The 27,006-nt window shown below is 35.8% G+C and overlaps 1 protein-coding gene across 6 annotated transcripts in view; it reads right to left on the bottom strand.

Annotated features, from left to right (window-relative positions):
• The window catches only part of ERCC6L2 (ERCC excision repair 6 like 2), a 53,531-nt gene that overhangs the window by 6,000 nt on the left and 20,525 nt on the right, over positions 1–27,006 (bottom strand). For 5 of the 6 annotated variants that reach the window (XM_068665963.1, XM_068665964.1, XM_068665966.1 and 2 more), the window contains 8 exons: positions 23,959–24,030; positions 22,642–22,787; positions 16,734–16,829; positions 15,267–15,366; positions 14,147–14,299; positions 13,155–13,235; positions 10,448–11,639; positions 9,604–9,758 (listed from right to left, as the gene is read on the bottom strand). In XM_068665963.1, coding sequence (XP_068522064.1) covers positions 9,604–9,758; positions 10,448–11,639; positions 13,155–13,235; positions 14,147–14,299; positions 15,267–15,366; positions 16,734–16,829; positions 22,642–22,787; positions 23,959–24,030 — 1,995 coding nt within the window. Of the gene's footprint in view, positions 1–9,603; positions 9,759–10,447; positions 11,640–13,154; positions 13,236–14,140; positions 14,300–15,266; positions 15,367–16,733; positions 16,830–22,641; positions 22,788–23,958; positions 24,031–27,006 lie in introns of those variants that run through there. The other variant, XM_068665967.1, reaches the window with a different exon arrangement.

The raw sequence follows: 27,006 nt of genomic DNA, 5'->3' as shown, positions 1-27,006 counted from the left end.
TAGGAAGGAAGAGTGGTCATTACATAACTTTGCAGAAAACAGTTTTAGAAGCATTCAGAAAAACTTGGGACTCTTACCACTCATGAAGAAATGTCAGAGAAACCATTCATTTTCACCTTTCATATTCCATTTAAACTCTGGGATTTTCAACTTAAATATGACATATACACCCTTCCTATCTTTCTGCCACAGAAAGTGTTTTCCTCTATTCCTTCTTCATTTGTTAGGTATGCGTCTTACTCATAAAACTATACCTAAGGTACTGGATACTACTAGTAAGTTCCAATTTCTTGGAGTTACATTCTATATACGGGCTGTAACCATGAGTCCAGCACCTGCACCTTTGAAGTCCCACATCAGTGCACACTTAGAGACTCACTCTCTTCAAGGACATACAGCTGAGAATCAAGCAAAAATGTAAGTGCTACAGTACAGCCATCACTTCTGCTTAGAGATTCCAACAGCTCTTGGATCTGATTGCTCCATGCACCCACCACCACACAGTTACAGGAGTTTTTAAAACAGCATACACATACCCAAGCCAATTCATGTCTATTTTTGATGGCAAAAAACTTCTGCCTACGTCCTTCCTGCTACAGGCACAGAGAGGTGGCTATGCCCTGTGGCAGTGAATGCAAACATACATGTATGAGCATCTTCACACGTGACCAATCATTTTAGGTCTGTGACTTCCCCCTTTTTCTCTGTAGCTCCTTCAAGCACAGCAAGAGAGAACAATGTTCATCTTCTTAAGTATAGCAAGATGACAACGTGTGATAGAGCAGATGAGCAGAGTCTAGGGGTGAGATCAGTAGAGAAAAAGACACTGGTGCCGGGATAATACTTTTTTTTAGTCTGTCTCTTCTTGTCTATGGCATTTTCTTTAGTAACCAGTTTGAGGATAATGAAGTTCCTACAGAAGCCTGAAGATGAAAACATGTTTGCACAATTACTCCTCATCCATAGTTGCACGACATCTGAGTATCCTCCCCTCTTCTATTGCTTAACTGAAGAACCATTATGGCAGGTACCTTGCCAGATACTGCTTCCCAGCAGCAATTCCCATCTCTGACTTCCCCACTCACATCTGAAGCAGTGTTACTAGCTTTTCTCTACACAGGAAACCACTGCTGCCAGATATCCAGGATATCATCCCTTGAAGAGTTTTGTTGTTTGTTTTTGTTTCTGAAGCGCACAAGAATGGGCTTCTCAAATATCCTGTTACCTCAATCAGAAAAAAGCATAAAAACTCTGAGTTCAGTATGACTATCCTCTTAAAACTTGGCATGCAAGCAAATAATAGAACTGCAAGGTAAAATATGGCATACATTTTCCCACTATCCTCAAAACCAGACAAAACAGACAATTTCTCAGGTATATTACAAGTTGCAGCGGATATTGGGCAATTGCTACTTTGACCAAGTGATACTCATTGTATTTCAGTGACTTTATCTATCCAAATTACAATTCTATATTATTTTAGTTAATCTTTTTTTCCCCATTAGTTTTCTTTTTTTTTTTTTTTTTTTTTTTGTTTTGTTTTCTGCACCCCCACTCCCCAGAAGCCTTTTGGATAATATATATCCAAAAGTATGACTTTTCCATATTCTGTTCTTGAATATATGCTATTCTTAGATAGTGTTTTTACTTTGTCTACATTTTACATACTTGTCAGGACATATCATATATAAACAGACTAAAATGTTTGTTACCTGTTTCTCCGTGCTCTCATTTTCTCTCTTCTACACATACTCATGTCCAACAACAATTTATTCCTAAATCATTTTACATGGCAAGGAAAACAGAGTATAATAGTGTCCTCTGAAAATTTCACATAGTTTATCTAAAATTGAGGTCCCTCTACTCAAGATCATACAAAAGCTATCTTCATGGAATAATCTGAATGCTTCCACCCAATTTTTAAAAGAAAGCAGAATTGCTTTTCTACTTATAGATGATATAATACCGAACAAATTATGTACTTCAAAGCGTTACAGTGACTTACAAATCCCAGTTTGAAATATGCCTGAATCTTATTGTATATTAAATCAATTTAAAACATACATCAATTTTCCTTCTGAATTTAACTTTCCTAACTGAAAGACAGTCTTAGCCAGATTGAATTGGTCTATCGTTCTAGCAGAATAGGATTATAGAATGAGAATTAGAAGTAATTGTATGGCTAATGTTGAGTAGCTCAACTGTCTAGAAAATAAAGCTAACCTACTCTGGAATTTTAAAATACTCTTGAACAATTGCATTTATATTAATTCTGAATTAAAATGATTTCTATGACACCTAATATTTGATAATATCATAGCAGACCAATAGCTGAAATATTATCCAAGCTACTAGAAAAAAGTTAGACTTAGACTTAGCCAGTGTTCCTATTAGTCCTCCAAAATATTCAACCAACACACAAAGCAGGACTTGCAGTTTTATGTTTACCAGAGCATGGATAGACCAATATTTAGCTACACCTGCTGATAAAATAAAATTTATCAGAGCAGTATATATTTTCCCATTCGTCATCTCAGTTTTTTTTTTTTTTTCTCATCCAAACAGAAACTAAGGACTACACAGACTCTAGTATTTTGCTTGGCAGTGGAAAATAGCCTACTAAGTCAAATGAGGACAGAGTGCTTTCTTTCTGTTTTGCATTTACTTCTGAGTTCCACTGTTTCTTCTCCAATACAGTACCAGCAAATTTTCTCATTGGGAGCAGTTTCTTTTAATTTTTTTTTTTTTTAAATAAAAAAATTCTTATAAGCCATATGACCTTTTCACAACAAACACAATGCCATAAATTATGTGCCACTTATTGTTACTGTTTGGATGAGAGGAGATAGCTTTGTATTTTGAGATAGGTTGGTTAAGGTTAACTTTATTCCAGCAGAAGTCTGTGGATTTTCATCTACCTTCTTTTGCACTCCCACCCCTCCATCAAAGAGCAGCAAAACAGGCACGTACACCATAGGCACGTACACCATAAAGAAAATGCAACTTACATTGCAGAATGTCACTTACATGCTGACCAAATTTAAAAATACCTACACCATACTGAAATAGTTAATTCCATTGTAAACTGAAACAGTAATCTCAATAAAGCAGCATTACAGGCCAATCATTTGGGAACAATTACTTTAAAGCTGAATGGCATTCCCCATCCCAGAAGAGCAAGCATAATGGAATGTTATCTCCCCAAAGCCTACTCATTGTAAACAACTATCTAAACTTGTTGAACCTGAAAGCTGTGCAAACACACTGCAATCAGAGTTACTATAACTGATAGAAAGTCTTTGTTTAAATAATCTACAAAATGTCAATGCAATACAAATACAATAAAGAGAAGTTCTTAATAACACAACTTTTTTATTTACAGTATTCTCAACAGCACTTAAATCTGCATTGGAAATACAAAGGGCACGTTTTTTCTCAGGCTGACAGCATGCTTAGTTCTCTCATTTACACCACATTGCAATAACATAAAGAGGGGTTTACCATTAATCCAGGTTTTACTACAAAGCATCCCGTTATTTCTCTGTCCAACACTGGCAAGACTGCCAAATGTCTGTCATCCAATTCAGAGGATTAAGTCTTCTTTTATGGTGTGATTCTTGTACCAATTTATAAAAATACAGATATAGTTTCTTAGAGCTGGTCACAGTCTATATTTTGGCCTGAATTCATGCCACAGAGGTTGAATATGACAGCTGGCAGGAAGCAGAGGGGAGAATACATCCTCCCCCTTTCCAGGCACCACATTTCTGTTGCCATAGTGATTAATCCTCAATTGAATGGCTGTCTTTGTACATTTCTTTTCAGTAAAACTAAGTAAACTTAAGTTGAAAACATACAGTTGGCTGAAAAAAAAAGAAAGACTCCACATATTCAACAGGTACAGTAGAAGTTCTATGTGACTAATACTTTTCCACGTATTAAAAAGAGCAAGTTAGCTCTAATGTGGGACGTCATCATTTTTTTCAATTTACTTAGTATGCCCTGTTCCTATTTTTGACTATTATGACACATTATGCCTTCTGTAAAGTCTTCCCCAGGCTTCAGCCCCCTCTCTTCACCCCTCCCCCCTTCCCAGGATTCCTATTGAAGAAATACTTCACAAGTTCAGCTTTACAAGAAGTAAAGAAAGCCTACTTCAGACTTCTGTACTTGCGTAAAATATTTCACACGGGTTGTTTTTGCCAATTAATTAGGGAATTAATTAAGGAATGCAGTCATTTAATTCAGAATAGACTAGAAACATTAGAAGATATTTAATCTTGACTCTGGGAGGCTTCTATTCCTTATTGTACCTAAGAAAAAGCTTCACAAAAAACAGTGCAAGTTACCCAAAAAAACAAAGTAACAAGCTCCTACACCACAGGTTGCTTTGGAACCTGGAACCCACCAGGAAAAAAAACTCTCAAATACTTCATTGATGATTAAGATCTCAGAGAAAATGTTAACACTTTCATTTTTACCTAAAATTCACAATGCCAGAAGAATTTTGAACAAAGTATCACATGAATGAATCTCAAGACTTCTTTGTTTGCTTCCTGAAAGGCTGAAATAACTGTACACCTAGTCTGAAAATTACACTCTGGCTTTAAAAGGCCACCATGTCTGGTCTAGAGGTTTCTTTCACATTTTTTGTAGAAGTGCTTGTTTTCAATATTCTTTTTTCTGTAGTTACACAAGATAGCTGAAAACCCAAATAAAGAACTTATTTTTTAATAGATAGTGATGAAGTAATAGACAATTCTTCACTTGTTTGATAAAAAGAGAATTTCCAACCAAGTCTATTTGCACAGATGTATAAACAGATTTGAATCAAAAATAAAATGCAGAATGAAGATGATTCAAAGGCATTAGAGCAGCCTAAAAACAACACAGAAAATGCGAGCAAACAAGATCGTTACTCTAGTATCTTTTTTGTTTTTTAACATAATCTTATTCCTTCATAGTTCTATACGAAATATCAGAAAATCCTTCTTAGAAATAATCTACTGTGAAATAGCAGATGAAGTCTATCCTGTGTATGAGTAAGGAAGCTGCAAAGAACAGTTCTCAGTAGTTGTTACTGTGGTAGATACCTGCCACACTAAATGACGTGCATTTTCCACTCAGGAGTTTAGAACACTGAAGTCTGGTATGATACTCTCTGCATCATGGTATCAGACAGCTGACCTGCAAACTGCAATCTGAGAGAGACACTTGACTGGTCTCTGAAAGACTTAGTTCTAAAAATACATTGCATAGCCCAGAACCTGCAGAGGATGGACTTAGTGGAAATTACTTGAGATATAATCTGTATCTTCAAAATTTGTTCAGAACAGCTGTTTGCCACATTTCTGCATGGAACAAGGAACTTAAACACCTCTTCCTATTGACACTTCAATGCCTTTCACATAAATAGCACTATCAGAAACATCAGCTCTTTGGGAGACATTATATAACAGTACGTTCTGCTCTTCTGTTCTCTCTTCCCCAAATCTACATTGATCTGACACTGCCAGTTGTGGTCAATGGGCAGAATTTGGACAATTTTCAGACACTAGGTAATGTGTATGACTCAGAAACTGTTGTTAGGAGGCTAAAATATTGTTACCATAATTCCAGTTTTCTGACTTTAAGGGATATCTAAATGTATAAGTACTATGTCTGTCTAAAGTAAATAAATTAAAATTTCTAATCTTTTAAGTGCATTCCTTGTTATATTTGAAAACTAAAGTTAAAGCAGATATACACTGCTACAGATGTCTATTTATGATGGCTCCTTCTGTAAGATGACAACAGCTTCTCTCTTCACTGAGAACATCACTTCATCTTACCTACAGCTACAGCATCTTCCATTTTTATGCAATCTGATGACCTCATCAGACAAAGGGTAGATATTCCCCAAAATACAGTACCTTTTAGTTTCTTCAACAGCATGTGATAAAGAGTGCCACATTTGCTTGCTTCTTCCATTGTCATACTCAAACTATCTTCAAATGGTTATTTTCTTTAATTCAAATACTGGACAGGACTCAGTTTGGCTAGTAATATTCATCCAAGATGTGGTTTACTTTCTCGTTTGTCTACTTAATGCATATATTTTCTTGTTACTTTTACTACTTTAAGATTTTATCTAATTTTTCACAGCTGAGAATTTGAGAGAGCTCTCACATGTTTTACTCTCATTTCATGATGGCACACTTCATATTCTGTTTGCTGTTACCCAACCCAACTGAATTTTCAGCCATCACATAGGATCTGTGGATATCCACACTAAACAAGAATACCCTATTATAAGAGTGGACGTTCTAGCTAAACTAGTCAGTTTGTACAATTCATTTGAAAACAAAGAAGAATTGAGAGTATGACCGTGTTCCCCAATACCTCTGCACAAAGAAGAGTCAAAAGCTCTGCAACAGACTTAGAGGTGTTTATCAGCCCAGTTCTGGACCCTGCAGCAAAAAGCAAAGAAGAAATAGTAGCAAGAGCTATTTCTTGTGAAAAAGAACCAAGACTTTGTTTCCCTATGCCTTTAGAGGTAGAGGAGGTTAGGAGGTTAACATACTATGTTTCATTAATCAGAGAAAAGGCAGATGATACATGAATCATAGCAGAAGTAACATTAAGGACAGACTGACTATTCCTTACTGGATAGAAAACATGCTCAACTGAAACTTACACTTCAAAAACATACATTAATACCCACTGCCCAGATCTCACAGACTTTCTGAAGTCAAATTAAGGAAAGAAACTATCAACAAGACACCTTTTTCTATCCTTAAGTTCAAATCTTACACTTTTTATAATCAGTTCATTAGTTACTCATGTTCTTAAGTACGATTTCCTAAATTCCTGTAAAGCTTTCTTTGACAAACAAAAACTTCCTGTTCCCCAACCTTCTACCTCGACTCCCCAGGATCCTCATGTGTATTGTAACTTGTAGGCAACTTAAATGCCTACATTAGTCTCCTGGCTTCAGCAATAAAGGACTAATAAACCTAGTTTATCCACTGTGGATAGGAAAAAAAGATGAATTCAACAAAGTGTCAATATTCTGTTCAATATTAGTTGCTTATTACTTATTATTTTTGCTTATTACTTAATGCTTATTATGTTGTTGCTTTCTACTCCTGTGGTTCTAGATTCATACATAAGTAGAAAGAAAAATGCTTTAGTCAGTCTTTGAGATCTGCAGGAAAAAACAGTATTTCCAAACAGAAAACACATCCACTTCAATTGAATGCTCTGTTAGTTTTCAATGTTTTTGTATTCCTTTCCCAAAAGAGTCATTTCTTAAAAATAAAATAAAGTAAAATAAATTTAAAGGCAGAAACACCTTATTATAGACAAATTGCAGATCGAAGCAGGAAGACACAGTTGGTACAGATAAACTGAACAGCATAAAAAATAGTTTGATTGTCAAGAAGAGACTTATTAATTGAAAATACCAATTTCTGATCAGTCTTATGTAGAAAATCAGAAAATTTCATTAAATGTACTTTAAAAAAGGACATATTCATAGGTCTTCATGATGCTCTCAAATAAAGCTTCAATATAAAATAACTAAAAAAACCTTCTATTTAAAAAAGTGATAATTCAAAGTGAACAGAAACAGCTATACAGTAATTGTTAGTCCCTGTTAGAATAATGACACTAGAAATCAAAATAAATGAGAAATATCAGTTATCAGAAATTCAGTTTTTCTTTCAAGAACTATCAGGTTATAGTTAAGAGTCCAGCATTTAAGACTATGACCATTTCCCTAAAACTGTGATGGAAACTTAGCTGTATTTTTAAAATAGTATTACATCTAATATTAATCTGTTGAAATCTTTTTGGGTAAGCTTCACTTGAAATCAGCTTTTTAATTATGATGAATTAATTGCTCCGACAATGAAACCAAACTTCAACTAATGCAAATTAATTGAAAAATGGTCTGATGGCCAGAAGAGCAAAAACGATCATATTTTTCATAGAAAACCTTTTGAAACTAAAATAATGAATAAATGAACAGAATAAAAGTTATATTCTAAGTAGATACTCTTTTCAAACAATTTTATGAGGCTTTAGCAGCTCTTTTTTTTTTTTTTTTAAAAGCACAGAACAAGGAATTCCAAGCTCCGTGTTTAAGAAAAGGCAGCCATAGAGGAATTATTTCTAGATTAATGCTTTCTATGTCAAAGCAAGAACAGGAACTGAAATCAAGAGGCAGCCTTCTCCATAATTACTGATGTCTTCCTGCCTCATTCAATCTCCAAGAGAATTGATACTACCATTGCTTCTGAGTCAAAAAATAGATAGCTTAAACTGACAAGTTAAACAAGAGAAACTAATTTATAATATTTGTAGTCACACAGGCTCTAGGTAATTGCACAAACAATACAACTGAACTCTCACAAAATAAATGTTGAGAGAGATAGATCAACACACAGTTGCTCGAAGTTGTCCTTTCAACATTTTCTTTCATTTATACTTAATTTTATTAATGTTACCAGCAACACCCATTAAGAAAGCATCTTTCTACAGTATTCCTGAGTATTTTTGACCTACTTTTCTGTTAAGAAGCGACATTCTAATGCAAATGTGTTAGAATTGAAAGGCCTCACTTTACAACAGTTGGCCTGGTTTGATCTTCCCAGTGTAAAAATTCTTTGGCATCCCTGCTAATGGCTCTATTAGTTACAGTACATCAACAACACTGGAAGAAACTCTTTTAGCCACTGTGGATGTTCAACATCCTAGAACGACAAAATCTTGTATCTACAATTCCTACAGTGATTGCTAATATGTTTGTAAAGACTAAACTGGTTATTCACGAATTACTTATTATATGGTTGTGGTTTATCTTAAGAATCAGTCTAGGAAAATGCAAATGTTTATTACAATACAAACAACATCAAAGTGTCCAGATAATCAGAGTAGATTAAAACCACTCTGTAATAAGAATAAAAATACACAAACTGTACCTGAATTTATTCCAGATTGTATGTATTCCAAATGTAATTAAAAAAGACGCATGACCAACAAAAAAACTTAAAACGTATCTGTTGCTGCAAAGAAGCTCTCCCAGTAAACTCTAGTTTTATGTTTCAGACATTAAGCGCAGACTCTAATGACCATTAATTTAACCCATTACAGCAACTGCATGTTTCCACCCTCAAAAAAAAATCTTCGAACTGATTAATGTTTGACTTTCCATGCCACAGAGATTCTAGTATGTGCTGTGGAAACTGGATTTTTGTTAACTGAATCCAGGTCAAACTGAAGATTTTTCAAGCCTCAAATCAGAGCAACATGGCACAGAATTTGATTTCAAACACCTAATCGTTACTCCTACTGTTTCTCTCAGAGAAAAATCACGCAGAGGGGTGCTCTGTTGCTCAACTCCCAACTCTTTCAGAGCTGACCAATACGAAAAAAGAAAAAAAGGTAATTTATTAGACCACCATTTGACCCTTCTCCTCCTCCTCCTCCCATCCTCGGTGACTTTGATCATTCACGGTGGCCATTAACAAAAAAACCCACCAAGTTTGTTACAGCTTTTTAAGATGAAAAATGAGGATAAAAATAGACTAAAACCAACATTTCCCAAACATTTCTCTTTACCTTGGCACTACAGACTGTTACATTAGCAGGGAGCTGGGAAAATTGCTTCAACTCAAATACATCTCGCACTGCCCACCGGCTCAAGTGATTCTCAGCCTTGCTGGATCCAACCACATTCTGATTCGAATGTATATATGCCACTTCCTGAACACCATCTGAAATATTAGGAGAATAATATCAAAGATCTTGGTTATTCCAAAACTCTTAAGGTACACAGTTATCCTCAAGAAGCATATCGTATCTTAAAAAAAGGTTTTACTTGAAAGCTGTAACTTTTGTTATTATTTCACTCAGCCCTAGGTTTTCCTGTTCTGTGAAATTAACAACAATCATTAGATTTATCCAGTTTAATGCTGCTGCCATTTCAGTGTGGGACTTTTTCATATTGAGAAAGAAGTTTTAAAGTGTCCGTGATTTAATGGCTGCAATACTGATGTTTAAAGTTCAGTCACTAACAGAACCAAATCTTCTACATGGTATTTCAAACTCTTAAGTCACATAAATAAAAACTAAGACGTGTGAGGAAAAACTACCATCCCTGTCAAGACTTTCAAGTCTTTACTGTTTACATGGCTTAATTTCTGAATTCTTATTAAATCTTTAATCCTAGTATTTTTCAATGGACAGTACATGTTCAAGAGAATACTTTAGAGCAGCTCATTTCCCCAGAAGACAGGAAAGTAAGGCTAGCAGGTAGAAAGAGTAACAGCAAGACATTATTAGATAACTTAGTACATTGTAACAAGATAATGAACAGAAGAACTTAAAACCTTCCAACAGTGGTAAATTAAACATGTTACTACTCTAGATTAAAGAAAAGCAAGGTAATTAAATGACTAGTTACCTAAATATTTGTCCATTGATTCCACTTTGTGATCCTGATGGTCAAATTCTGCTTTATGTGCATAAGTTTTACGCGGAGCGTAACTGCTGGACTTCTTTTCTGCAACAGTGCACATTCTATCTTGAATAGGATGGAGGATTTTGGACCCAAACCGAACTGTCCGTCTCTGGCTTTTACACTTATAGCTTTGCTTTCTGGCATGAATCTTCTCAACTGGTAAGTTATCTTCAGAGGATGAAAATTCATCTATGTTCTGAGATTCACTTTCCTTTTCTTTTCTACTGGGTTTCGCTTGCAGCTGAGATTTGGAGAAGTTACCTAGTTCATTGCTATGGGCATGCCTTTGTTTCCATCTTGGAAAGCTGGAAGTTCTCAACTTTTCCGATTCAGAATTACAGGGAATTTCAATATCATCAGACTCATCACTCACATCACTTGCACCTTTCAAATCTCTTGCACTGTTCTTAACATCTTCATAAGACCTGATTTTGCTGACATTTGACTCAGTACTACAGAATCCAAGTTGCCTACAGTCTCTTTTAAATATAGACCTATCTTTTGCTGACTCTAAAGGATTTTCAGACGGTGATCTGTGTATTTCAGCTCTTTTAGTAAGCACTGCTTGGTGGCATGCTGAAACTTGGGTTGGAAAGATAATGTTATCGTTCTCTTCAGAACTACTTTCAGTTTCCATCACTACATCATTCTGCTTTGAAATGCAGTGATCCTCATCTTCTCCATCCTCTTCCTCCTCCGAGTTTGATAAAACAAGCCAATCTGCACTACACATTTCTTGTTTGTCAGTTCCATTTGGTGACTGAGCAGCTTTGCTGTGCTCTAAAACACGCACATGGCTTTGATGTTTCTGAACACCAGTACATTTGCTATTTACATTTGTTCTTGTAGTCTGACCATCAGAACTTGAATGATAAGAGTTGTCATTATCATTTTTTTTGGTAGTTTCAATTTCACTCTGCAACAATTTAGAAAAACCACACTGCATTAAGGAAAGCTGTCCCTTTGTTACTGTTAAATTATTTGCACTGCAAGGCCTCTTTCTGTCATTTCTTTTCATGGAAATTTCCAGCATATCATCATCACTAAAATCATTATGAAAATCTATTTCTTCTCTCTCTAACTGTGCCTTAGAGTTTGGGGGATCTCCATCTCCTCCAAAGTCTGGTCGTTCATACTAAAAAAAAAGAAAAATAAATTATAGCAGTTAGATACTACAAACAAGGTGAGGCAGAACAAAGTCTTTAGCAGAACAATAACGAAGACAACACTAAAAAACTGTTAATGCATCTCAGCAGTCGGCAGCGTACGCTGTCTAAATCAACATTTGTTTTCCTAATTCACACCCATATTTTTTCAGTTTATACTAATCTTGTTGCAACTTTCCATCTTTCAAAGGTAGTTTGAAAAGTGACTTAATGATTCAAGCCATAAAAAAGCCTTTTTATGAATGGTATTCATAAAAAATCTCATTGCACTGTGGTCAACCTCCTTGTATAAGACAGCTAACAGTTTAAAGGAGCTGTACGTACTTAAGATTCTGCTCTAAAATTAGTTGAACCCTACTGCAATCCAACAAAAATTACCTCCAGGCAACCTAAAAACACTTAAAAATCTATAGGAGTTCAGAGTACAGCTCTAAAATTGTATATTACTGTGACAATATGTAAACGGGAAGTCAGAGGGTAAATACTCAACTTTTTTTCATGTAGAAAAGTTTCAAAAGTTCAGCTTAATATATTAATCTTGATACAATCCTGCCTGTAAGAGTATTTAACATAACCCAAAAATTGTGTCACCAAGTCCAATTTGAGGTCATGACCACTGTGAAGTCACACTGATTTAAATTAGTATTGATAATTACCTGCAGAACCTCCCTTCCAAAACATGAGATAGCAGCTAATTTTCAGCATAATTCACTGTGATATGATATTTTCACCCTTAGAGGCCATATTCTAGACTCTATTGCTTATTTCCCAAATCAACTTAATATAGTGTTCAGTCAAAAAATAAAAAAAATAAAAAAATAAAATATTTACATTTAAGCCTAGCCTTTAAAGAAAAACTTTTCTGGTTCCAGAAGTAAGCCTACAGATTCATTACTTGAATTAAAAAGCCACGACTAAACAAACCACTGATGCAATAATCACTGTTTTACTCCATCAACTAAATAGCCCATGTCTTCTACAGAGGGCCAAAAAGCCTGAAACAAGTTTTCAATCCTCTGAAACAACTCTATTCCTTTCCACAATTACCTAACCAAAATCTTCCAAAGAGCAGTAGGTGCCAGATTCTTAAATGACTGGTTGTTATATCAGGTCATATTGTGATAGCATAAGGCTATCGCTCTTAAGGCAGTACAGAGCAATCCATCAGTAAAGAATGTTGCTGTATAGTAACAGCATGTTAGTAAAACCTTCATTGAGCCTGATGATACCGAAGTAGTGTAAAGGTCACAGAACACTGTAACACCAGATGTTCAAAATATTCTATTGTAAATCCAGACAGCAGAACATTATATAATGATTTACAATATGTACAACAAAAGGCAAGCAGACAATGAAAGACAGCAAGTGCAATCACATGTAAAAGCATTACCAGCCTAACAACGTACCGACAACATTTGCTACTATAGTGTCAGGAATTAGAGAGACTTTCACACTCTGCCCTGTATCCCACAGAGATAACTCACCCTTTCTGAGCTGTGTGGAGGAGACTCTTCCTTTAGCCAAGTAGTTGCTGTCATAACTCCCGCTTCTACTCGCCCTTCCCTCTAAAGATTCAAAAATATATATAGAACAAAAATTGTATCCTCTCAAATTAACAAAGGCAGGCCTAGCAATACATTTTTTTCCCTTACTATTGAGGTATAGGCATCTAAAGTATAATAAGCAAACCCCAGACTAAGACCTGCATTTTAGCAATAAACTTACTTCTCTTTTGATCCAAACCCATGACCTGCAGGAGCACACAACCCACGGGAAAACTGACCTATTGTATAAATTGTATCTTACACAGTTTCAATATTTTTTTTACACCTTTCTTCCCCCACAGCAGAATACTTGCTACAACATTCACATTACATGCCATATTTAAATTAACATTTAATTTAGAGAAGTTTTGAGCTAAACATCCCCAAAGTACATGTATTTACATCTTTGTGTTACTCTTTTGGCTATGGTACATTTATACAACTATAGCACATTACAAATATCCCAGTATCTCCCCAGCCTGCTCTTAGGCAAAATGACAACATAAAGGGAAGGATAGAAAGAAGCCCAGAATAAAACTCTAAGATGCGAAGTAGTTGCAACGAACATGCACAGTAGAAAGTGAATATGTACTGCATACACTTAAAAACAATTTGCACTACATGTTTTGGAACTGGGACAATAGCCTACAGAATATGAAACCTCAGTTGTACAACTCCGTCCTGTAACGTTGAGAAAAAACAACCTTAAGCAAATTTTATTGAACAGTTTTTTGATTTAAGGAAATTTTTCCAGCTTATATTCTGCAGAGAAATTAGCAGGCCTATTTCATTTAAGGTACTACCAAGACACATGGTTAAGTTTCACCATTCTGTTTTGTAAAGTGCTTCCATTCAAAATTCTGACAAAATATCTCATGAGAAAGGAAAAATATAGAACTAATAACCAAAAGTGAAAGGGAAAGACTTCACACCTCTAGGATTTCTTTGGTAAGACAAGACCCGTGAATCCTGAGTTTGAAAAGGTTATGGATCCCAAAAAGCTCTCCCTGATGTTCCTTTGATCCTTGCACTGCCTCAAAATACCGCTTGGCATTTTCACTTCCAACCACCGCACAGTGTAGTTGCTAAAACAGAACAACACAACAGATTTCAGAAGTGTTTGCTCCAACAACATGTCAGAATTTCCTGGCATCTATGTTATATACACAGCTTTAGTTAGAGAAGGCAGAAATTCCTAAGGGAGGATATTTTGCTTTAATTTCCCTGGCAGATGATGGTATAATAGACTGTGGTATAGTATGAAGCCGCTTAGTTTTACTGAATAAATGAATACACATCTATTTCAAATATTTTACTTCACTGTTACCTAGTATCAGATACCTACTATAAGAACTACTGACACTTCCTCTGTATCTCGACTACTTATTTTTTTACACGGCCTTTGAAATTGTATACTTACTTAGTAAACACTAAACACAGCCACAGGATAAAATATTCAGAGATCAATACAATTAAATTATTATGTACTCTTCCAAAGTAGCTTAAGCAGAAGAGACTAAAAAGCCTTCCACATGAAACAGAAACATGTAAGTAAATAGTTTATCAGGCAGAATTCAAGAATTTTTGAAGTCGGGGAGATTTAGTTTTATACAAATGTTGAAAAATGTGCAGTCCTTGGAATAATCTGTGTATTTGATTTTAAGAAAAAGAATGTCAAAACTATGGTTTTATGAATACCAGAGATGTAATGCTTTTTGTACCTGTCTCTCAGTTGTTGGTAGTACTTGAGCTCTACTCACTTCTACTTCTAGCATTGAATAGGCATGTTCCTAGACAGCATGTCTCTTAAATTATGTAGGCCAGTAACTATACAACCAAATTACAGTTTAACTTTAGCAACCAAAGGCACAGTTTATATCGTTCTTGAATTATGCACGGTATTCACAAAAGTATACTTCAGGATACATATATTAGTTTCTGTATTTTAGATTCGATTTTATTTGCATCAGACATATGGCTAGGTCAGACTACTAAATGAAAACTGAAACACCTATAAAACACTTTTTATTTAAAATACTTTGTGAAATTTACCTGCTTATAAACTTGACGTAAGTACATCATCTCCTCCACAGTTCCCAAGGATATCAGTCTAAACACTTTAACATCCTTGCATTGACCAATCCTGTAAGCTCTGCAAAGAAAGTGACTTATTAAAAAACATTTTTTTAAATAATTAAAGAATAAAGCAAGCTCGTAGGGCAGTGAAACAAAGATCACCATTCCAACAAAATGGGAATACTCCAAATCATTTATGAGTTACTTTTCAATTTTTCCAAACTCTCTCAGTATTTAATTCCATTTTCATTTATCCTTAGTTTTCCACGTTTCTTCTAAGTCCTATCCAGCTGCAAAAACTTTCATCTCTTTGTATCACAAGGCTTGTCTCTCATTTCTCTAAAAAACACTTCCACTATGTTTTTTCAGGGTCTTTTTCCTCTCCCTCTGCATCTGCTCTTGCACAAGATATTCTTGTATTTGCATTATACATGAGTTAGATCATGGATTACTTGGGGCAGTCTGTTCTTTCTTAACTTTGTAAAGCACTTTGCAAGTTACAACATCATAAAAATAACTAATGAACAGGCAGTAGATTATCTAAATGGCAAATTCTGAGATTTCTAACAAATTATATTCAGAAAATTCAATGCATGAAGTTCATGAGATGCTGAACCAATTTATAGAAATGTGAACTTAAGAAGACTCTTTTAAAGACGGTCCCTTCCAACAACACGCATTTCTGATATATGTATTTCTGTAGGACAGGTGCACATAAACACCTCTTAGATATCAGAAAGATCCTGAAAGCAGAATTACATAATTGTATCGGACAACAAAAAGAAGTTTGTTTCTCCTCGTGAAAATACGCGTATCTACTGAATTTTTAAGGCTTCCAATGATCTTTACTTCCACGATTCAAATGTTTGTCCTGAACTCCTAGGGAACATCCTGTGGTCAAAGAGCCTTGACAGACAAACCAAGATTCCTAGAAAAACTCCACAAAGGAATACTATCATGGAAGTGAGTGCTGGTAAAAGACTAATCTCCACAAGGGTGTGGTAGAAAAGAACATAAATGTTTTTCTTAAAGGATTCTGGAATTCAAAACATCACTTGAACTAGGGTCAATGACAACGTACTTTGCCCTGACAAACACAGGAAAAATGCCATCCGGCTCTACCCAAGCACTTGTTTTTAGAGATAACAAAGAGTTACAATAACTATGACTTTTTTTTATGAACCAACTGTAACAGTGCCACAAAAATAAAATGGAAAATAAAATACAAGATTAAGATATTAAATAAGATACAAAAATAAGGATTAAAAACAAGAACATCAAAGCTAAAAAAAAATAATTTAACCAGACATTTCTTACTGTCTTACAGATAAGCCAGACTATTTAAAAAATGTCTTCCCTTAGGAAAACTATAGTTGGACAATTAGATTACACAACCAAAACAAGAGTACAACATAGTTCAAGTTACGCATTTTGAGAATATACCTGTCAATAGCCTGAAGATCATTTGCTGGGTTCCATGTTGGATCAAACAGTATTACAACATTTGCACCCACAAAATTAAGACCCAGTCCACCAGCCCTAAAAACATAAAACAAAACAAACAAAACCAGCAGAATTATGTGATAGCAAGAACAACACTTTTTTTTTCCCCCCAATGTATTAGGTCCATATAAGCATGAATCTTCCTTGCCTCATTAAATCAGCACTACAGAGATACTGGAAATTGGGGCATGGCTTTGTGTTAATGCTGTGTTGACAGCTTTGTGCTAATGTTGAGCTGACTGCCTCCAAGCACTTAAATAACCACTTCTGTGAGATGCAGTCTCCTCACCTAAGTAGCAAGATGACTACGAACTGTATGACCCATTCAGTCACAACCAACTGCTGTGACCTTCACTACAGTAGAAGTACTGACTTCTTCACGCATGCTGAGAGCTACGCAGCCCAATTCCCCGAAGGAGTATACTGTAATTCATAACCATATTTTTAGCAATTAATATTACAGAACCATAACAGAAACAGGAGAAGTATAGCTTAAGCAAAGAGGGACTTAAGCATCTGCATTGAATTTTATTTCCTCTAGTCCCAGTACATGGTCTTAACAATAGTGCTATGCTTCTTGGATTGAACTTGTCAAAATCTAGGGTAAGTTGCATTAGAAGAATGAACAACTTTCACCAGTCTATTTGTACAGTATTTAAGACAACTGCTAAAAATAAAGCTAGCCACACATCTGTGTATGAGCAGTACTCATATACATTACATGTAAAAAAAAAAAGTCCTTGTAAAAAAAAAAAATTTCTACTGTTGGGGAAAAGAGTCGCAGAGGTAGCAGTTAAATCACCATAATTAAATAGCTGTGGCATGATTACAGGTAAAGACTGCAATCCAGAAGAGAATTAGAATACACATTTAACCTGAGGTAACTACTTAATGCCCTGGCTGAATGCAACAAAACTGCTCAGTTACTTGAGTTTGAAATGTGCATAGCTGTATCAATTGATAGGAACCACAGTGAGGAAAATACAACTTCTCATCCAACTGCAAAACAAGCATATACTGAAAATTCTTTTCCACTGTCTCAACTAATGTTCCTACAGAAAAGGCAAAGCCTTCTCTATATAACTACATGCTAAATGATAGCATTTAAGTACTAGAACAATTGTTTACATTGTCATAGGCAGCACTAATTTGAAAATAGGATTTTCTCAAAGACCTACTGCAAAACTTAAGAGTCTACTCAATTTAGTTTACCAAACAACTGTTTAACAGATTACTTTACACTCTGCTTGTTCAAAGCAGTGAGAAAGATAAAGGTTACAGGGAAGTGAACGAATGGAAACAGAAACCAAAAGCTTACAGAACCCAACCACCTTCTGGTTTACATGGAATATTCTTCTAATGTAAACACAGTTGTGGTCTCTTCCTACTAGGTGTAGTGTGGTGTAGTGTTAATAAAACCTGGAAAGGTTGAGGGTGTAAAAGCCTGCCAGTATTAATGGAGGTTTCTGGAAGATGAGCAATCTCAACGTTTGAAACGTTGAATAAAAATCTTTGTGTTTTTCAGAATAATTTACTGTATTTTTGATTTTTGGTGTATTTCTTTTTACTGAGGGTAGAATTCATACTCTCCTCTTATCAAGACAACCATGCGATCAGACTGATGCATAAGTCAACACATGTTTCCAAATGCTTTCTCATAAAAAAAATGCAGTAGTTGAAACTGAAATATTAATTCTCAGTGAAAAGCCTCGGTGCAAGTTAAATGGACTAACTGCAAAAAATAACTAAACAGCATACTCAGTGTTATAAAGATTTTACCTTTCAGTAATTTTAGGCATGTCACAAAAATTCAGATACTCCAGAACAGAAAAACTATGTCTCCTATATCCTGCATGGACAAAACGAATGCAGTAGCTAGTTTGTGCATTGTAAAAAAAAATCCTCCATTTTAAATATCATTTTAATCAGCTGTTTAAGTCATACTACTGCAAGATGGTCCATGCAAATTAGTATAATATGACTTGAATGAAAAGCCCTTTATTAAGGGCCTTATAACATTTCTATTGCAAACAACTGTTTTCAAAAGATCATTTTATTTAAGACTGCACACTGTGTTTTTTTTTTTGTATCCTGTCACTGACAACTTAATACCACAATGTTCAAAAGTTACAAAACACTATTGCATTAGGAAGGTTTCCATGAAAGCTGTGACTACTTAGTTCTATTTACTGAGATATGCCTTTTATAGCTTACAAGTTCTGTTTCAGTGAAATCTTGTGGCTGAGAGTTCTTTCAGTGTGATTAAATGCACATAGAATTATTTGCAAAAGTTGTGAAGGTAAATGAAGCCCTGTAATCACGTCTAAAGCAATGAACAGTCCAGTAATGGGCAGTAATTCTGAACCCTGCAGGCAAAATGGAAACGTATACTATACCTATTCACAATAGAAACCGTCTACAAGTTTCTGTACCCATCATCATCATCTAAGCAAATCTCTCTATATAATAAAGAAGAGAAGGAGGAATAGATTTTCATTAAATTCCTTCAGAATAATTCTAAGTAAGGACTAGCATGGAAAACACAGAGAAAGGTAACTTAGCTGTTAAGGTGCAAATACTTGTTCTTATTTCTTCCAGAAAACTGTGATAGAGCCTTACCACATCAACTTCAGTATTGTCTGTAGGCAGTTTCCTCTCTTTAGGCAGAGGAGCATCAATGAAGTTCTAAGCTCTCACATTCTATCAAGTTAATAATTCCAGCACGTATTTCTAAACTAAACTAAAAAGTACTTCAGGTGGCCAAGAAGGCCAATAGTATCCTGGCTTGCATAAGAAACAGTGTGGCCAGCAGAGCTAGGGAGGTGATGGTCCCCCTGTACTCGGCTCTGGTGAGGCTGCATCTCGAGTACTGTGTTCAGTTTTGGGCCCCTCACTACAAGAAGGACATCGAGGTGCTCGGGCGAGTCCAGAGAAGGGCGACGAAGCTGGTGAGGGGTCTGGAGAACAAGTCTTATGAGGAGCGGCTGAAGGAGCTGGGCTTGTTCAGCCTGGAGAAGAGGACGCTCAGGGGCGGCCTTATTGCTCTCTACAGGAACCTTAAAGGAGGCTGTAGCGAGGTGGGGGTTGGTCTGTTCTCCCACGCGCCTGGTGACAGGATGAGGGGGAATGGGCTAAAGTTGCACCAGGGGAGGTTTAGGTTGGATGTTAGGAAGAACTTCTTTACCAAAAGGGTTGTTAGGCACTGGAATGGGCTGCCCAGGGAAGTGGTAGAGTCACCATCCCTGGAGGTCTTTAAAAGACGTTTAGATGTAGAGCTTAGGGATATGGTTTAGTGGAGGACTGGCTAGTATTAGGTCAGAGGTTGGACTAGGTGATCTTGGAGGTCTCTTCCAACTTAGACGACTCTGTGATTCTGTGAAAAGTACCATTCTCTTCTTCCAAATAATCATGTGATCTCCCAGCAACACCAGTGCAGAACTGAAGTACTCCAAACCAAATTTTACTTCATGAGCCCTAGAAGTTTCAACAGATCTAAACCTCTTTTTCCATAAAGATTAAGGATGAAATATCATGATCTATATCAACTGGCCTGATGGAATTTGTAAGCTCTGATGAAATCAACCATATTTTCTTTCAACATACAGAGTTTACAAACACTATGAATAGTTATGTGAGTGTGTTTGGTACTAACATTAAATGCAATACCTGAGGTCAAGCTATAGGGATACAACTTCAGTTTTTAACTTTACTGTTTAATGCTCCATTTCTCAGAAACACAAAAAATCAATTAAAATTTGAATTTTCAAATGTCTATGAACTATACAGAGACAACTCCTGGCAAAAAGGCCATTTTGCTTATATGAAAAATGAGAACACTGTATGTTTAACAGTGAAGTCATCACCACTCTGCAGTGTAACTCACTAATTTATTGATTGGTACTTCCTGTTTAAAGCTGTTAATTGTGTCAGTTGAATAAAATGGCAGACTCAAAATCACTATGCTGGGAATTCATCCTTTGCAGAACACATTTTTACAGCCAAAAGAATGCGTAAGTATTTTTGGTGAAAAACAACATTTGTCTCTTTGAGCAATGGGACAGAACACATACAAATTGACTACAGAGAACAGTCAGCCAAAAACTTTGCAATACAGTATCAACAGAAGAGCATGACCCAATTCTGTCAACATGTTTCAACTTACTATGTAATTAGAAATAAGACAATAATATAAAGCCCTAATGCTTGAAAAATCTGAGTAAAAGGAAAACCTCTTGTATGGTAGAACGGAGACAAATAATTTTCTGATTTCCAAAGGATTACAAAAGTTAAGCTGCTTCCAGCACTATGTATCAATCAAGCAAAAAGATCACTTTTTGTCTTTTATGGTGATTTACACTAAGAATTGCAATTGCACCTCCTGTTTAACTTAGTAAAGATAGGTTATATTGACTGCAATTCCATCATTGATTGCTCCTTCCATTTACTAAGTTGAGAAATGCTAAAACCACTATCAATCACCACTACCAGGCATAGGCATGCACAGTTCCCCTACCTCAGTATTCACAAGCTCAGTAAGAGAAGGTCCACCTCTATTCACCTAACCTTCAGAATTGTTTCTGTGTAAATTAATAGAGGAGGACTGAAAAAGTTATAGCTACAAAACTGAACTAAGTTATAAGCACAGTAATACCCTGCTGTCTTTGGTGGCAAAGAACAGGGACTCCTGAAGGTCTTAGGGAAGCTGATGGCCAAAATCTGAAGTTATAAGCAAAGGCACATGACCAGCACTACAAATCTCCTCAGAAGCCCCCACACATGCTCCAGGGAGTATCCAAAGACAGTTCTGACACGTGTTTGCAGTGATTTTTAAGATGATTATCTGACTTCTAATTAAACAGAGTTAGTATGGACCCTTCTATTTTACTCCAACACGTATGCTTTTAGCAAAGGACCAAAGTGATGGTACAGATAAAAGCATGTTTGCATGTTACATGGAGTTTCACTTGTGCTGCTGAGCAATGCTGGTACAGCATCAGGACTTCCTCTAACCCCCCAGAGCCAGCAGGCTAGGGGTGAGCAAAAAGAGAGGAGGGGACATCACTGTGGCCGCTGATCTAAACCAACGAAAGGGATATTCCATACCATATGATGTCACCCCCAGCAATAAAAGGTGGGACGGGGAAGGAGAACAGGGGGGCTTTCATTAGGTAAGCATGTAACTTCCTGTGCAACCATTATGCATTTTGAGGCCTTGCTTCCCAAGACATGGACAAACTTTGCTTGCTGATGGGAAGTAGAGAATAATAAAATTCTCCTTTTGCATCTGTTCAACCTTTACTACCTTTTTTCCCCCTAATATTAGTCCTTAATTAATTAAACCATCTTTATCTCAATCCATGAGCCTTTTTTCAGCAAAATTTTCCCCCTTGGTGTTTTGAGGAGGTGGAGTAAGAGTATTGTAGTGTTTAGCTAGCCTTCAGTATGAAAACACCACATGTGTTTATACCCACTTGCTAGTTCTATTAATAATGTGCAAGAAATGGAGTTGGTCTACAATACAGTGAAAGCTTTTGGTAAATCATGATGTTACGTCAATAACTGTTTCCTCACTCCTACAGGAACTGGAAATTTGAAACTGTAATTCAGAGGATCTCCTTTCTTCAGATCTTAGAATCCCTCAAAAACAGAGGAGATGGGGAGGGCGAAAGCCTCTAGAAATTTTACAATGCCAGAGTCCACAGCAGTAAGTCCATGTTTGCCAACAAACATACTTCGCTTTCTCCAAAAAGTTATCCCTCACAAGATCATAAAGCAAAATCTAGAACAACCTATTTTTTACACAGTACAACATCTGAGTGAAACAAAAACATAAGTTAAATTATCTTACATTGTAGATACTAGGCATATGTTAATTTCTTGATTTTTGTTGAATTCTCTTACGATTCTCATTCTATCTTCTGATTTTGTATTTCCATCAAGTCTTCGGTAATCTAGCCCAGATGCCATACAGTACTGCTCCAGCACATCTAGCAGCTGGGGGGGAGAGGAGGAAAGGGGAAGAAAAAAGATCAAGTACTCATTGGTATCTTTTCAATTACATGTAATCACTAGTGCCTTCTTTCTTGAATATTTCCTATAAACAACGGAACAAAAATTAGAGCAAATCTTCCACATTTTGGTATCAGAGCCCTTGACTTTCTATAGCTGTGATTCTACAGCACTTTAAGGCGATTAATATTGGTCTGCTAGGGTCTCATACTTCCACTCTGTCTGTCTGTCCCACCTCTACATGATGCTGAGTCAGTTCACCTCAATAAGCTGATAAGAAACTTAAAACAGTTTCCTACCATCTTAGCAAGTTAACGTGACTTTAGGTATGGTAAATAAGCGCCAGAGCCAACAAAGAGAAACAGGTTGGTATGCAGTCAGAGTTTAAAGGCATGGAGTAGAATAAATTGCAGTAACCAGCAGACTTGTCCTGAGCACTGAACCACAGCTTAAATCACCTAAACATTAACTTGCAATCTTCCTTACAGCCACAAAGTGATTAAATATTTAAGACTCTGAATTGTCATTCAGTATTATAATGCCTTTTCTTTTTAGTGCTATCATTACAAACATTTAAAGAAACCAATGTTATGGATTGCACCACTTCAAGAAACTCAGTATTTCCTGACAAGAAAATTATAGAGCAAGTCTCTAAAAGCAAAGTGCAAATACCACTCTGGCTCCAATTAAACAGCCTTAAGCTTAAAACAACTGGTTTGGTGTTTCAGTCTCAAAGCTGAAATTTGAGTACTGCTGATGGTCAAAAGCCAGCAAAAGAGGAAATTTAAGTACTTTGCAGAGCTAACACAACAGTTGTATGATACTTCAGTCATACTTTGCAGTGATGCTGCTCTAACTCAAGATGCACCAACTGAATTCAGTATTAGCCAAATATACCTCAAGTACTAAAACAAATCTAAAAAGCTGTAAGGAAGTAAACAGAGGCTTATGTCTATTTTGCAATCAGTATTTTCATCATGAGATAACATAAGGTTTCAACACGCTTCTAGAGTATTGTCTGCTGTCCTTCTCTATCATCATTTCACACTGCACAGAGAGAAAAAAAAAAGGCGGTTGAATACTGTTTATGTCCTTACTGCTTTACACATCAGAACTTGCTGCTGTGGTTAATCGAGAAAAATCATAAGGAACTCACCTTTGTAGAAAAGGAGAAAAGAAGAACTTTGTCCTTGTTTTTTCTAAAGTGATTTAAGAGCTGCTGAAGAACCTACAAATGAACCACAGAACACAAGTGAAGAGATTTCATCGACAGGTCATCTCAGATGCACTCAGTTGTGTTTTCAGACTTTAAACATGCTACACTGATTGTTTGCAAAGCCAAACAGCAGCATTAACAAAATAGTTTTTTTAAACTAACATAACAAAAATTTGAAAGGTAACAGACATGCTGAATGTATTCATTTTCCATTAAGTATCTCCACGGTAATCATACCATTAACAGGTAAATTCAGAAGCTATTTGTATCAGTGCATAGGCTGCAACAAAATGTTACTTATCTCACACTAGGTCAGGTCGTGAATTCTTGCTTTTAACAAATGTGCAGAATTCCCCTGAAAACAGGAAGGCCTGTTTAAGTTTTCTGCACTACATCTGAGTTCAGAACTTCTTGTAACTTGTCTTCTTAAAATAAGCAGTGAGACATATGCCCCTCCCCGCTCCCACTCTTGTCTGTTGCTCTGTTTACAGTAGGATCCAGCTTCCCAGACTATGCACAGACATTGAAATGCCAATAATCCGCCCACACACAATGTTCTTCTGGTGGGGAAGCAAATAATCTAGAGCCGTGTGTATAATAGTGATACTGTTATTTTCAAAAGAAGCATGTCCACATCTGGCAATGGCAGCTCCAGAGTACTGCGTAGAAGCAATACACGGAGGGGAAAGAGGAATTTTTTACACCATGTCTGTAGTTTTCTCCCACTGGGCAATAAATATTTAAAAACTTGTGTTTTGTTTTCTTCTCCCACTGATAAATACTTACACTTTTAATTCACTCTAATTTCACTAGAAGCCTAACAAATCTTTGACAAGCAAATAATGAGGAGTGTTTATATTAATTTTACAGTTCTGGACAATATCTAAAATATAAGACAGCCATTCTACATAATTTATAAACCCATTTGTATATAATAGCCAGCAAGTTACAAGTGAAAACAATGTAGAACAGGATGTTTTACAATTAAACCAGGCAAAAATAAAAATATAAAACTGGATTTATTTTATTAGGAAAAAAAAATCACATCAGGTAATTCAGCAAGAGTTAAATGACTTATTTTTGCATTTTGTTTAGTTAAATTAAAAAAAAAAAACAAAAAAAACACATGCTTTTAAAGCAGAAGGAATTTGGTTACTGTAGTTCTGTTATTATCAGAATAAAATATAGGTCAAATAATTTCCTATGGGAGAACATAAAAACAAATCCACCCAGTTTGTTTAAATAAATTGGATCAATGTCACGTCCATGGGGATTTTAGCTATTCTAGATCATAAAGAACACTAAAAAGTAATGAATGATTTTACACCAAAGAGAAATAAATTCTATGCTTGCACATCAAAGTATTATTCTGAAATCTGGTAGCTTGAAAAAGTAAATAATTGTTCATGAAAAATAATAACTGATTGTTCCAAAACAAAATTATTTTTGTATGAGTCCATGTAAATTTACATCACTACATATTGTGAGTTGTTTGACTACGATGAAATTTTGCCGATCATATCTGAGAATTCTTACATATACATGTCCATACTAAATTACAAGATTTTTAAGCCTTCAAAACAACGTGTACTTGGGCTACGTTTATATTCAATAGTGGAAGTCACTGTTATTTGCAAGGTACTCTCCACAGATTTCCATATTCCTACTAAAATAATGACAATACGTTAAATAGAAGTAACTACAGAGGATTAATTTAAGGGTTTTATGTTAAGAACAGTATTCCAAAACTCCACAAATGGATGCCTGTGGAAATATATATGTGTATCTTTAAAAAAAGTGCCATTTCAACTGCTCAGACATTTAATAGCCCTTCACACTTCAAAAATATATGAATCCTATCTTAGACAGGATTTTAGCAAAACTATAGAAATTATCAGACAAGATAGCCTTGAGGATTACTGCATGCTTTAAAATTACTTCTCCTTTCATTTATCTTACTTCTTTTTCCAAACAGCTTTTGTATGGAGGCAGAAACTGTAATTTGCAATCTTTGCTTTTCAGAAGTAAAAGTGTAATTTGTCCTTATGGTCTGTAGTTCCCAGCTTTTTTTTTTTTCACTTCATGATGGAAAAGTAGTGGTTTCCAAACTAGGCAGCACACCCCTTTTACTTCCATTCTCATATATTCAACTACTTCAGCTTAAGTATCTAGGCATGAAATTTACCTCTGCAAAACAGTTACAGCTACTTTGCTAGCAGTTGTAACTGTTTTGAACTTCATTGAAGAATCCATGCCTTTTTCCTTTCCTCTCTGGAATAAATTTAAAGTAAGTGGCACAAACTTTTCCTGTGCAAATATGCTCAACTGCAAAAGATGAATCAGCTGTGCCAAAATTTCCGAGAAGTACATACTAAAGTTTAATTAAAAGAACTAAATAATACCTACTGTGTCTATGCTACCAGATGAAAGTTATAATAACATTTCAATTAATTTCTAAAATGTATCTACAGAACAGAAAAGTAGAGCTACTACAGTGGCACAAGGATATTAAAGACGTTTTCTGTAATTAGTAAATATTCTATTTCTCAATAAGCATGTTAAAAATATGTAAAGTAGTTTTCAAGCTCTAATATCTGATGACCCTCCTCTCTGCACTTTCTGACGGTAAGAGGTCCTTCTAAATGAAAGGTCCTCAAAATGAGTCTGCTCAGAGAATCTAAAAAAAATAATCTAAAAGAGCTTCTGCTTTAAAAAAAAATCAGAATAGAAAACAAGTTAGACAGTCTTGTCTCAGAAAACAAACCTCTACTGCAATCAGCAGCAGTATTTGGGCCCTTCAGTACAAGGACATCGTGGCCCTGGAGCATGTCCAGAGAAGGGCTACAAAGCTGGTGAAGGGTTTGCAACATAAGTCCTGTGAGAGGCGGCTGAGGGAACTGGGGGTGTTTAGTCTGGAGAAGAGGAAACTCAGGGGAGACCTCATTGCTCTCTACAACTAACTGAAAGGAAGTTGTGAGAACCTGAGGG

Source organism: Anas acuta, chromosome Z (genome assembly GCF_963932015.1).
Source record: "Anas acuta chromosome Z, bAnaAcu1.1, whole genome shotgun sequence".
In the NCBI taxonomy this organism is placed as follows: Eukaryota; Metazoa; Chordata; class Aves; order Anseriformes; family Anatidae; genus Anas; species Anas acuta.
Note: the sequence above shows the minus strand (reverse complement) of the source record. Positions and strands in the feature narration are given on the sequence as shown.